Source organism: Clupea harengus, chromosome 4 (genome assembly GCF_900700415.2).
Source record: "Clupea harengus chromosome 4, Ch_v2.0.2, whole genome shotgun sequence".
Lineage (NCBI taxonomy): Eukaryota > Metazoa > Chordata > Actinopteri > Clupeiformes > Clupeidae > Clupea > Clupea harengus.
In genome coordinates this window covers 3,777,546-3,791,598 of record NC_045155.1, presented here as the reverse complement: position 1 = coordinate 3,791,598, position 14,053 = coordinate 3,777,546, and the positions used below count along the sequence as shown (strand labels likewise).

The window sequence follows — 14,053 nt, the reverse complement described above, 5'->3', positions numbered from 1 at the left end:
TCCAAAACAATAACATGAGTATTTTCATTAACTATAATTTCCCCTTAAACAGTGTCCAGTAAAAATGGTCTCACTCTTTCAGCACCAGAAGCAGCAGAACCCAGTTACTGTGCTCTCAAATGCGTAAAGATATTTCTGTTTGACATTGCTGATGCTTCTGGTGTCTCTATTGCTTCCTATTTGTGTGGATATGTACTACCAATGAATTTACTTCAGCTAATAAACATACATGTTATGAGAAGATGTTTAATTTAAGTAATAAAGAGGTGACATTAAATTGACACGATTTTTTCCTGACAGACTTTACCCATAGCGATTCCTTTTTAGCTCAAAAGGAGTGCAATTAAGTATTTCTCCGAGACTTGTTTCATGTTTTAATTTATTACAGTCTATAGGCTACAATAGGCTTTTATATTCTAATATTAACATTGTTTCAGACGCTGGCGCATTTTCTTTTTTGACAACCGCCGAAAAGTAACTCGGCCCAGAATTACAAACACACGCTACTCTCTCAGAAGCGAACTCATACTGTCGTGCGCTTCAGAAATGCGCGTAAAGATTATGTTTTCATATGCATCTTTTTGACTGAGCATGAGCAAACACGTTCTTTCCTTCTTTGTAAAACTTCTTTGACCAAATCAGTGACGAAGGGGTGGTGTGGGGCCCGTTAGACCACATGACACACAAGTTCTGTGTGAAGGCCATGGTGTAGCTCAATGACCTCTGCTCTGCGGAAGACACCATAAACAGACGTGGCTAGTCTCAAAGTCAAAAGCGATGTAGCGCTTTCAAAGGGATTGCCATACCTGTGTCGATCTTAGACTATGTATTCGAAATGCTTAATAAATGAAAGATCAGAATGTATATATTCAGTTAAAATGGGTAGGATATTCTGGAGACTTTGTATGAACCAACTTAAAACAAAGTCATGTCAAAGATATTGAGGGTCGGAAACCGCACTGTTGAACGCCAGAGCGTCTAAAGGACGTTTTAATATTTGCTGGCACACTTCCATTCGGAAAGTCTAGGGCAAGACTAGTGCCACTCAACATAGGTAATTTTTTTTCACTAAACTAACATTTCCCCAAAACATCAATTTAGGCCATTTTGCATTATTAAGGTCAGAATATAGGCTTATACCTCATACGCCTAGCAATCCACATGCACCTAATAGTATATATTTTCCAGTTGAATCAATCCCTACTGACGACGGTAAGCATATTTTTATTCGGGATAAGCCGGCGCTTTTCTGCCCGTTCTCTAACGGAATATCCATGTCTGCATATCTGCAAATACATTTCGTATTAAATATGGCAGAGGGGCTTACGGGTCCTATTGGTATTTGTCTTAGGACAACAGAACTATAGATTTCTCTAAAATTGACGAACAGTGCGCATTTGGAAATGCATCTAAAACCTGATTCTGATAAGGCTAATGAACTACGAATGGAAAATCGTATATATTCCTTTTAAAAGATAAAGTTTCACTTAAAACATAAGGCAATGTAGCATTTATAATGTACAAAGCAATACTGTCCAGTGCAACAAGAAATTGCCCATGTTTCAACTGTGAACGTTTAATTGTACAGCTGAGTAACTAAATGTCTTCGCAAAGGAAATTCACCAATTAAACAATATGACACGAGTTAGAATGGAGTTGGTAAAGGATATCCCCCACGGCTGTGATTCGGACGTAGGTCAACATAATTTTAACAAATATGGTCCCATATTTATTATCGAGCTTTTAGAAACTTAAACAATCAAAAATACAGAAATTTCAGGTGGGGGGAACGAATAAAAGAGTCAATTCCCAATTATATTATTATATAGTCCATAACACTCGGAGACATTGTGCGTTTCAAGATGGTAGGTTAAGTAAAGCCTTCCATGTTAATCACCACAAACCACCAGATAGTATGTTCATAGACTTTACTTTTAATAAACAATACACAGGGATACATTCGTGTACTCTTGACATTTTATACAAGACAAGGAGATAGATTGGAATGCAATACTGATGCAACACACAAAGGGGAGATAAACAAATAGGCCCAAGTGAATGTACGATATAACAAACACGTCCAAGTTATTCTGAGTGAATACACAGTCTGTATGAGCAGTATGAGAATCACACTTTACCCAAACACATACATGAAGAGAAGGTTCTATACTGAACTTTCGAGACATGCCATTCACGAGCGAAAGAATGGAAACAGAAAGCAGCATCAACCCGTTACAATGAGACTATATATACCAATAATAATAATAATAATAATAATAATAAATATTATGTGACTATTCAAATGTAGACTTCCAACTCGTATTCCTTGCACTTAACATGATAAAATCGAAACACCAAGTGAGGTAAAGTGTCTTCAAAAAACTCCAGTCCAGAGTTCTCAAAAAAGGAGACAATAGCCTATTTATTAAACTGATCTATGCTAGTTCATACTGAGCATGCACCACATATCTTTCACCGGAAGTTCTTTCATAATGGTACAATACATTTATATATAACAATTAGCTCTCCCTTTTGGCAGGAAAGTACGGAACTGTTGTACAATTATTTGTACGTTTTTCATTTAAAATTAAATATAATGAATAATGTTAAAAACGCTTTCTTTAAAACGCTTTTTACATTGCGGTTTGTCTTATGTGATTCCAGGCTTCAAACATAAAGGAGGAAAAAGTGCAGTAATGACGTAGGCCTACGCTTTGCCCCTGCAAAGGCACAGGAGAGTTGTTGGGATTTCAAGTTCGACTACTGTCTATGTACAAAGCCCCAGATATCAACGGGGCCTTTAGAATACCAGCAGAGAGTCGGGTACACACTGCATTATCCATTACTGCATCGCCCTTGATCATCAGCACTCACAAGTCTTGTGGAAGAAACAATGTCATGAAACAGAACAGAAATATTTTTCTGCCAATTGTAATAAATACATGATGTGTCTGTCCATAAAATGCTGGTGTGAAAATGGGCACTGTGGTTAGCTTTCCCAACGTCAGATATGTAACTTTGGACCAACTTTGTGTCCGTGACCGTGAACGTGCCGGCACACGTGGTGGAAACTACAAACAGGGAGATACGGATTTAGATAGGCTAGGTTCTGTCACTGGGGATAGGCCACTGAACTGTTGGGCTTGATCCTTCTCCAAACTAGCACATGCTTAGAATACGTGAAAAGTGTGGCGCAGATGAGGGCATGAAGGCGAATGAGTCACTGCAGTGGAGATGCGTTGGTTTGGAACCCTTCAGCTGGTGTGTTCTCTTTTTGTAATTTTCATATGACCTTAGTTTCCCCTGTTACACTTCCCCTGACATCTTAAATCATTGAATTTGCTTAGAGGCAAATGAAGTGGCCTAAATACTAAATGGGATTTCTGATGACAATTCAAGAAGCCTCCCAAGCAAAATAAATAGTTCTCATCTCATATATCTATCACCAGTCGTCATATTAATACTTTAAAGCATATGAAGAAGCTTCTGTATTACACTTGTATTTTCAACGTCACTTAATCGTATAGATGCAACAGTGGCTAAGTCATATGCCCGGAAATACACTGGATAATATCCTCCTCTTCGACAGCCAAACACTAAATACTGACACCACTTAAATACACATACACCACACTGTCAACTGGGTTCTCACTCTCACTTGTTTATCCCTGCTCGTTGTCTGTATCTCTTGCTGTATGATATCTGGTATTTACACTTACTGAGCGTTGACTGTGGGGAGCAAATGTGCATTTTCTTGCGAAAACCAGCTGCAGCAGTAAACCTCATCGAGGGGATGGGGCTACTGCAGAATTATGTGGGAATACTATTCTTCATGTCATTCCTCTAAAAGAACGACAGAGCCTGCTCCCGCATCATGAGTCTTTTCTTCTTCATTCTCCTATTCTGGAACCAGATTTTAACCTGCTGGTCGCTGAGATTAAGCCGGTCGGACAGCTCTCTCCGTCGCTGCCTGGTTATGAACTCATTGAGCATGAACTCGCCCTCCAGTTCTGCCAGCTGTAGCTTGGAGTATGGTTTTCTTTTCTTGCGGGTGCGAGTATGCATCGGGTACCATGGCGCACCTGGACAGAGGGGAGGGATGGCATAACAGAATGTCGGTCAGTTATGAACACAAAACCCATGATTGCCTCAAAGGCCAACACAGCTATGAGCACATCCCTTTCCAGTCGCCATTAAGGTTAACGTGTCATGCGATATCAGAATTTCAAGCAACCATTCACATGCCCATGAATATCAATGACATCTTAGAAAAACACCAGGTTTACATGAAATAATTCCCTAGCTTGAAGGAAGAGACCAATTTACAGTAGTCTGTGTCACATGAAGTTTTACTATTGTAGTTAAAGCAACATTAACGCGATAATTACTTACTTGCAAATACCCCTACTTAGGCTATTTGCCACTTAGGCATATTAAAATGACTTCTTAGTGCACAACAGCATATATTAATTCCTTTTACGAGTCATTAAAACAAAAGCCTCTCTTTTCGATGCAGTCAGTCACAGGAGAGCTCTCTTTGAATAACAATGCTAAATTATGTGCGTAATGCAAAGGTAAACCCAATGAAACAGAAAAACAACATTATTGCAATAGCGAGTAGTTTAAGGTTAGACGTGTTCACACTAAAGCACTGCCATCAGAGCCGTCGTGTTTTATGGTGTAGTGTTTACTGGTTGTATAAATGACTGAGCGCTAAGCCTGGGAAATCTGGAGCATTTTTAGGGCAACCCCTAGCGGTGTTGGACCATCACGCAAGCCCCCTGCAGGCAAATACTGGACCCAAGACTCCTGTGACAACTAATACGCAAACAGTCTCTTGGTCAAGTTCAAGTTTTTTGAATTGAGAATTATGCTAATTAGCACACAATATCAAGGTAAACAGGCTGCTACTCCAGCCTGACTGATCATGTGGCACCCACCTCCGCCAGAGGCAATGTTTGTGTGATTTCCCGGCGATACCATGGTCTGGGGGTCGCTGGTGGAGGTCTTGCCTCCCTCGTTGAGCAGCGACGAGCTGGAATCGGACTCCAGAGATTGACAAGACGGCGGATCCTGACTGATCTGCTCAGTCCCATAGTCATACTTTGAATAGGTACCCCCGTTGGTCATCCCATTGTGCAGCCCATGCTCAGACGGTACAGAATTGTCTCTTGCTCTCTCCTCCCGTTTAAGACTGTTGCCATCAGAGCAGCTCTCTCTGTTTGCATTGCTGTTGCTATAATAACACTTGCCTTCCTCCGGTCGGATTATTTCACACGAACGGTTAAAGGAAGGGTTAATGGATACAGGGCTGTTGAAGTAGGATTGAGGATATCCATTGCACGGCTCCGATGGGTTCCACGGCAAGGAGCAAACATTGTCCCTTCTTGGGTACGACAGAGATGGTAGCCCCGCCAGTTGTCCTCCAGAGGTTCTAAAATTTGGAAAGTAAAATGTATCTCCAGTGTGGATGTTTACCAAAGGTCCCACAAACCCGGGATTAAGGAGATTATGCTCGCCCATTTCCGCGGGCCCGACCAACAGCTTCTAGTTTATTGCAATCTGACATTTAACATAGTTGAACCTGGAGGTGCACCTGATTGGTCATTCTATGGTCACGTGTCTTCACTAACCCTCACCACAGAAGGTACCACCCACTTGGTCCATTTCTGACAAAACAAAACATCAACTTCTGTATTACGATTTTACGCGCTTTTTAAAAATACTATAAAATATCTTATTAGAAATGTAAAATCTTGTTTTTCTTTTCTCAAAGCATGCAGGTGCCAAGCTTTCCCTCTTTTAATATTACAAGAATCTCTTAAAACATAAGGGTGTCCCATGCCTCGTTTAGTACCTTTACTAGCTGGCAAAAACGTTTTTAAATACTTTCTCTTATGAATATTTATTTTCCTTGAATGGGAGAGTACACATGACATCTTGTTTTCAAACAAATTACGATTGAATTCAATGTCATATAAAGTTGTGATGCCCCCTCTTTACAGGCTTGTTTTAGGCAGGGACTGATGCTCATAGCTGCACTGCACTCATATTTACAGTAACGGGGTCAGCAGGTTGGAGAAATTGGCTCTGTAAAATAAGATGATATTCTATAAGGTTACTTTAAGAGCTTTGCCTATATTTCAGCTATTCTCTCACACCTGAACAATTTAAACAGATAGCACCTATAAACACTGGCAGCCAAACTCTGGTAAGATTGTTGTACATCTCACAATTCTTTTATATGAACTTTACAAGCTAGGGGAGGCCCGTTAAATGATTTAGTCGGACCAAGCACTCCACGAGTCAGGGTGAAGTGATGTGATCACAACTATGAAGATTATTTGAAGATAATATTATTTATAAAAATGTAAGTGGGAATTGTCACTAGCTGTGGACGTCCATTACCACTCTTTCAAATAGAGATTGTCTATTGTGATAACGACAATGTGGCAAAGGGGATGTTATTATGCCGGCGATGGCACGGTGAGATAACCGTGGTACAAAAAAACATTTTTTTTTTTAAACCGTCAAAGATATAGTGTTACAAAAATCTGATGCACCATTTAGCTATACTTGAAATTTCAGAAAATGCTTGGTATACTGCGTTTCAAAGAACGCCAAGCCACTGTTTCCCTGCATGGTGCGTGCTCTCACGTTATGTATTTCACTCCTATTAAACGCTTGGTATTTACCATGATCAAGTTTCCCTGTCTCTCGTTTTTATATCTGTTCCCTTAAAATAAATCCTAATCCACTTTCTTTACATAGTGACTTACTTAATTTCATGTTTGGTCTAACACCGAACACGTAGTTCATCTCCCTGAAACATAAATGTCCTTACTTCAATATAGACCTCAATAAACAAATGAAAAGTTATTGAATTAAGCTTGGTGTTTTGGTGAAACCCCAACCGAAAAATGCTTATGTTTTTTATTTCATGGAATATGTTATATACTGAATTCACACTCGTGCTACAGAGATCAAATCATACGGCATTCGGTGATATTGCGCGCACGACGCAATCATTTGGCTGGAAGACCTGAAAACACTACTGCTTCTTTGCACATGTCGCTCACTGAGATCTTCTAATGTAATCTGTCAAAATGCATATTGTATCGTCTATGGCTTGCATACAGGCCTTGTGGTATCATACAATGGTGAATAACACGGCCCAGTGGTCTACAGCAATTTATTTTAAAAGTCGTATCTGCTATTAGTTGACTGTCGATCATTCCAAGATACAAGTTATGAGATGAGAGGCCACAGACTCTCCTTGTGGACATGCCGGAATAAGATAGCACGCTCTGATGTTAGATATGATGGAATGTCAAAAGTATGCTGCTAACTTATCAAGGCTCAGGCTTTAGAAACATGGCGTACACGTTTAAATGTAAGATTTTTTAAATCAGGCATTGTGCAAAGCAAAATCCAATGGCTGGATTTTTTACCAAAGTTGGAAGTTATAGGCTACACAAAGCATTGAAATAGCCCCGTCCCCCTTCGCTCCACGCGGACATCCCTACCAACCTGATATCATCTGCCAAACATTAAAAACACAACCTAAATCTATTATCTTATATTCTCATCACTTCATTACCTCCGAAATATTATAGTTTCTCCAAATTTCAAACCGTTTGATCCCTTGATTTTTTTTTAGTATGGAGCTAAAAAAAATAGTTTTCAGTTCAAGGTCAGTGTCTAGTGCACTGTCTGCTCATTTTTGAGGTGGCTGCCCTAGAATCCCTCGCCCAATCGGGGTAGGGCAATAGCGCGTAAAAGGGTTATTTACTGTCTTGGCTTTGTCACAGCCTTTCACTGTCTTTCTCTTGCCGTAGTAGCACGAAAATGCACAACGTCGATAAACGCGACACAAAACCTTGGAATTGGGTGGTCATTTTTTTAATCACTGATACGATTTTTTTAAATGCATTTCAAACCTGGGACACTGACCTTGCGTTAGAAAGAATAGATTCTATTAATGGGAAGTTTCGATTATTTTGAGCAAACCATTTCTAATTTTGCAATAAATATGAACGTGAGACCCCACTGTTATTTGTTTTACTTTAGCAAAAGACCAATGTCTTTCGAGACAATCAAGAAAAATGCTAGCCTTAGATTTTGTAAGTACCGACATTAACAATTACATTATTTTATCATTGCACGCTGTTTAAATGCAGTGCAAATGTTTGCATTCAATTTGTAGGGGAGGCCAGGTACAGTTGTAAGACTTTTTGCTTTTTTGTACTTTTTGTGTTTGTTTTGTGTAAATATAATCAAAAGGGACACCTTTCATTTTAACATACACGCAACATAAATATTTCATCTCTGTATTTACTTCAGCACGTGTGACTTTTTCTCTCATTTTCATCTAAATGCAGTGCGTGCCTTTGCGACAGTTATAACGTGCGGGGACAGTTGTAACAGTGGCCGAGGACAAGAAGGGCTAAAGTCAAATTAACAGTCATGCATCATTCAGAACAAAATAGTGGTGGATAGGGGTAGTTTTGTAGTATTTACACTACAGCGTTTGTTTTCAAAATACCAGTGTAAAGTCGCTTAGGCCTACAATGGGTATCACATTTTCGCAAAAGTAGCAAGCCTATTTCACTTGATAGCTACGATTGTTGGTTGAAACCGATTGTTATATGAGTTGCAATTGTCCCCAGTCGACCTCTCCTGCTATTTGAAAAGATTCTTGGAATATAACACGTTGTATGCAGTTAATACTTGCAGTTAATACTATAATAGCATCTAGTTGGGGAATCACTGATCACAACCACCTGTTACTTGTGTTCCTGTTAAAAGACACCAATTGCGCAGTCGAAATCTTCCACAAAACATAAAAGTTACAAATTTGCCTCACAGACCGCCACCTGTCTGTACATTTTGACAGAGATTGAGACGATCTGAAAATTTGAACGTAGCATGCTGATGCCATCACACATGTTGTCTGTGAGTTTCATCGCATTAAATTGGACACGAGCTGAGAAATTAAGCAAGTTACAACTTGCCCCGTGTTACAACTGTGTACCTGGTCGTTACGTCGCTGGCCATTCTCAATCAATTTGCGGGTATCTCTTTCCGTCTATTTATAATCGATCTTCCAGCAGAGCCTCTCTTTTTCAGAGTGATTTGAGACAGTATTACCTCTGATCTGACAAGGAATATTAAAGCCTAAATAACTATATAGGCCTACTGTGTTATTATTTGTAGATAGATATATAAATATATGTAAATATATTGTAAATATAACAAATGCAAATAAATGTAACATATACATACACATACATTAAATATGTGTTGAATAAAACAAAAATATCACTGGTATCACATTAAAATGCATGATCTTACATCAATTTCTTTCATAATGTTATAACTAACGCGTTGTTAATATCACAGCAGAAAAGACTGAGAAAAATTAGACTCCCTGCACGCCTGCCCTCGCGAGTGTATGGACGTTGGGAGTTTCACTTCCTGATATTTTCACCATGCTACCAGCAGAGGTTATCAGCCCCCTTGCTAAGGACATGCTGGCCAGTGGAAGCCTAAGTGTAAGCCTCTGGTTTTAGAACATATTTTCAGAGGTTGTGTCACACATACGTTTTCTTTGTAAAGACATCTATCACCTCATAACAGATCAGCTAGCAATAGGGAAACAGGTTAAGTGAGTAAACCATCGCACCAAATTGAATTCGACAATTTTGAACAAAGGGACAGTAGATTATTTAATTTACATAAAGCCATTGAGATTTCTTGATTGTGATTTTGTCTTGAATTAGGGGAACTAAATGTTCACTCTACTATTTGCTTTCCTATCAAAAAACTCGAGAGCTAAGACTATACTACGAATATATATGTATTACGTTGGCCTTCTTGTTTACAAAAAAATTGTCAACCTTTGGTAAACGAGGTTATTGAAAAAAATATCATTTTAGGTTCTCTTGTATATTCAACAAATGCTGAGATATGAAATAAACTGAAGGCAAGATAATCAGCAATTTGTTTATTAATCAGTCAAAAGTTTGCGGGATCCAAATGTTTGTTCACTATACTATTTGCTTTTTTATATCAAACAAACTTGAGAGTTGAGCAACTCCTTCGGCAACTACTACTACTACAAGACATGTTTATATATATGAACAATATATATATATATATATATATATATATATATATTGTGATATATATATATATATATAATTATGGGTGTGTGTGTGTGTGTGTGTGTGTGTGTGTGTGTGTGTGTGTGTGTGTGTGTGTGTGTGTGTGTATGGTGTGTGTGTGTGTTATATATAATATTACCTTCGCCTTCTTGTTTCCAAAAAAAATGGTTAAAAAGGTTAGGTAAAACAAATTATATGCATATACATCAGAACAAATTCCAGGTAGGTGTAAACCTACTTGGCAATAAATACTACTATTCTGATTCTGATTCTGATATTGAACGAAGCAATCATTTTTAAATGGTGCGATATGAAACCACCGAAGACAAGATAATCAACAATTTGATAATCAGTAAAATATTTTTCTGACAGCCGTGATTTCAAAGATATTTTCCAGATAGCCGTGATATCAATTTCAATGTTAAAGTCTAGGTCAGAGATGGGATATCTTGAACTCTCATACAAACACCCATCCTCTGAAATCGCATACCGGCAAATCGGAACAAAATCAAACACAATGTATTCGTAAATCTTCGCCATCGGTGGCTAAGATGTGGCTAATACATTTCTTGCTGATTTCGTAGGCCTTCAAAAGTAAAGCTAAAATATATAATTGTCTGTGTTTTCCATATCCGTGACTATGATATCCACATATTTTATCTACACTACTTTCCTTCTGGAAATACCTATAGGCCTTGAACAGCAAGAATAGCGTCAGCCTACGTATTTGCTGTTTATCCACAACGTAGTACAAAATGCAAAAAAGAAAGAAAATCTAAAATCTGAAACAATTTCAACCACTGTGCAACAAAACCTCTTAATTATCATCTGTTAATCCTTAAGCAAAAAGTTGCCATACCTTTGAACGTGACCATGAAGAACTTGTTAAGCTGTGCCGACTATATTTCACATCACCTAGCCACTCATTCCAGCGTCACACCACACGTTGACGGTGTCTGCTGTCGAAAGACGTAAACGCTCTACCTGTCTTTGTGGTCAGTACAACGCACACCTCATGTTGGAGGTATATAACCATTGGTAGTCAAAGAATTATAAGGTGGTAGCGAACCTGTAGCATAGCGGGTTGTGAAACTACTCTTTGGAATAAAACTAGAGAAGATCCCAGCAAATGTTTACAATGGTCTTGGTCAAAACTGGTCAAGGAAGTTAAGGTCACGGGACATCGGTGCAGTTTCAGGGTTTAAATATTTATGGCACGTCATTACGTCGAGTCGTCTAGACAGGGAGAATAACACCTTGTTTGCCTCCAAACAAACCATGGGCTCCCATGCCCGGCCCACTGTTTATTATTCACAAGCTTCCGTTGAGTCAAGGTCAAAGTGACTGCATAGTCACGGTCAAGGGTAAAGCTCACGTGACGTCAAAAGACTTCAGAAGGCTATCAGCATCCGAAAATGAATACTTCCTTTTTTAATGTTACAATTCCTCAATGTACCAACTTCTAAGGTGATTAGGCAGCGCAGCTACAACACTTTGGTGGCCTATGTCGCCTCAATTCTTAAACATGCAATATATACAAGTTTCATTCGCCTTAAAAACTAGCTCACTTGGATAACTTCTGTAGGCCTATTTTGTTTTTGCTTTACAGCATGAATGGTGTGTGTGCGTGTGTGTGTGTGTGTGTGTATGTGTGTGTGTGTCCGCACCCGCTCGTTGGGGTGTCATAATGTCTATCTGTTTATGTATTTCCTTTTTTTTTAGTTTTGCAGCATCACACACTACGAATAATATGAATGGCACTAACATCATCAAATAGTAACTGCATTTTGACTAGTGGTAACTTTTACACAAAACGTGTGTGATTTCGGCATTTTACTGTATTTGGTAAAAATTCATGACTTAAGCATCCCCACGTATGCCAATATATTTGCTTTGATAATACATATACAACTAGACCGATATTATATAGCTTACCGACTGGTATATGGGGCACAACTGATGGACAGACTCCACAAAAACGTCAACAAAAACTTTTTCTCAGGTTGTAACATGGGATTCGCTTACATTCACTTGAATGCTCATTCAAACTCTCAGGCTAAACGTTGATATTACAAAGACTGGACTGTATTGAAAATAACGAAAAATGTAGGCTATGGATTGGAACATCCAAGCTTATAGTTAAGGCTGTTCAAAACTGTGGCGTTTAAAATCGTATTTGCTGGTAATAGGCCTAATTAGCAACAAAAATGGCAACAGTGGCAAAGCCTAACTCACACCGCTTTTCAATAAACTCCGGGGGTAATGGGTAACGTTAGATCCCTGTCTTGTCCTGCTTAGTAATTTATCCAGGGATTCGTATAGCGTGGTAAACGTAGGCCCAATGGTCAAACTAAGGAAAAAAGAGATTTGGAACAGGGTTCGTAATAACTGATAAAAGCAGTAATGCTTACTCTCCTGAGCTCAAGAATCACACACCACCAGAAACATCATAGTAATTACACGTAACAACATGCAAGTGACAGAACTGCTAGTTCAATAACCTCAAATAAATGAATAATACAGTCAAACCCTGATATTGCAAGTTTCAGCATCGAGAAACGCTGAGTTGTCTTCAGCGCTACTTCATGGCATAAATCTTTAACGTGGTATTAAGACTATGCAGACCATGTTAAGGATAGTTCAAAGCAGACCCAGTAACACCCAGCCACCCATTCTATCTCAAATTATCTGCAAATCTCTTAAAAAGCAACAGACTGTTACTCCTCTTAGTTACCACTATACAAACAAAACAAAAATAGGCGGTAAACTTACAGTGGAGATACAAAAGCAATAATGTAGATCTGTAAACCTGTTTTAAACCTGTTTTACGTCAAATGTATTCATCTTTACGCATTGACATTATAAGAATCAAGCTTTTGAGGGGAAGCACTCATAGTAGAAGACACTTTTCAACGTCCGCTTTCTCAAGTGTTGGAAAGCAGACAGTCAATTTCAGGCTGGATTGAAGTTCTGCCTAAAACTAAACATTAACTACGTCATACCATAGCACTTCGAGGTGCATTACCTGTTCAAAGTTCAGCCTAAACGTAGGCCAATTTTGTGTAGCTTTCCCTGTAAATATTATGCAATTCGTATTCCCTTTATTTTGTCTTTGAAACAACTAAAGTCAACAATAACACCAATTCAATACAAATATTAACGTATTACGTATGCTGATAGAAAGACTGAATATCGAAGTTAACTTGTAGCCTATACACGACATGATAGTCTTCACTTACGCACAGGTATTGGTGCAATATACGCAACAGGCGTCGATAAAAAGAACAGCCTAAATGAATTATCTGACTGAGCGCAATGGAGAAATTATGTTTGAATTCATTATTTATTTAACAAACATGTTTCTATTCAGCACGTTAACGACCAAACACCACAATTGGCTTACAGTTCACATACTGCACGACAGGTAGAACACACTGCTTTACAAGTCATGTGAACAAATCCAACACAACCAATGCATTACTCTATATATATATTCGAGAAAAAGATTGTGCATTATTATGTAATACTTTCCTTTACAATCCTTCCAGTTGCATGGCAGACACACACCCTTCACTTGTAGGAACACACAAAAACGATTTTGACACATACAGACCTTTCATACGAGAGACTATGGATTAAATAATAGAGTCATTGCACTGTACATGTCAACAATAGCAGCCTTGCTTGTACCGTAGGCATGACAAAAACTTCTAGGTGGAAATATTTCGTATGCACTGAAGAACTGAATTGCATGCAGTCCTTCTATAGCAAGTGTTCGTATTGTAGGTATGGCTCGCAGTATTGCTCCATTTCCGGTAAGTCCCATACGGGTTTATTCAAGTTCTGTTTCCCCTAAGGGTCCAAACAAATGCAATCATTTTATATCT

General features: G+C 38.7%; 1 protein-coding gene across 1 annotated transcript; it reads right to left on the bottom strand.

Annotated features, from left to right (window-relative positions):
* Positions 1–2,586: 2,586 nt before the first annotated feature.
* hoxc12a (homeobox C12a) lies at positions 2,587–5,545 on the bottom strand. Its single transcript, XM_012841683.2, has 2 exons — positions 4,941–5,545; positions 2,587–4,082 (listed from the first exon to the last, which is right to left on the bottom strand). The coding sequence occupies exons 1-2, from the start codon at positions 5,521–5,523 to the stop codon at positions 3,844–3,846; spliced, it is 822 nt and encodes a 273-aa protein (XP_012697137.2). The 5' UTR covers positions 5,524–5,545; the 3' UTR covers positions 2,587–3,843.
* Between the last annotated feature and the right edge of the window lie 8,508 nt (positions 5,546–14,053).

Coding starts and splice junctions, on each gene's coding strand:
- hoxc12a (XM_012841683.2), bottom strand. CDS start 5,523: ATGGGCGAGCATAATCTCCTTAATCCCGGGTTTGTGGGACCTTTGGTA. Junction 4,083..4,940: donor AAACATTGCCTCTGGCGGAG/GTGGGTGCCACA, acceptor CCCTCTGTCCAG/GTGCGCCATGGTACCCGATG.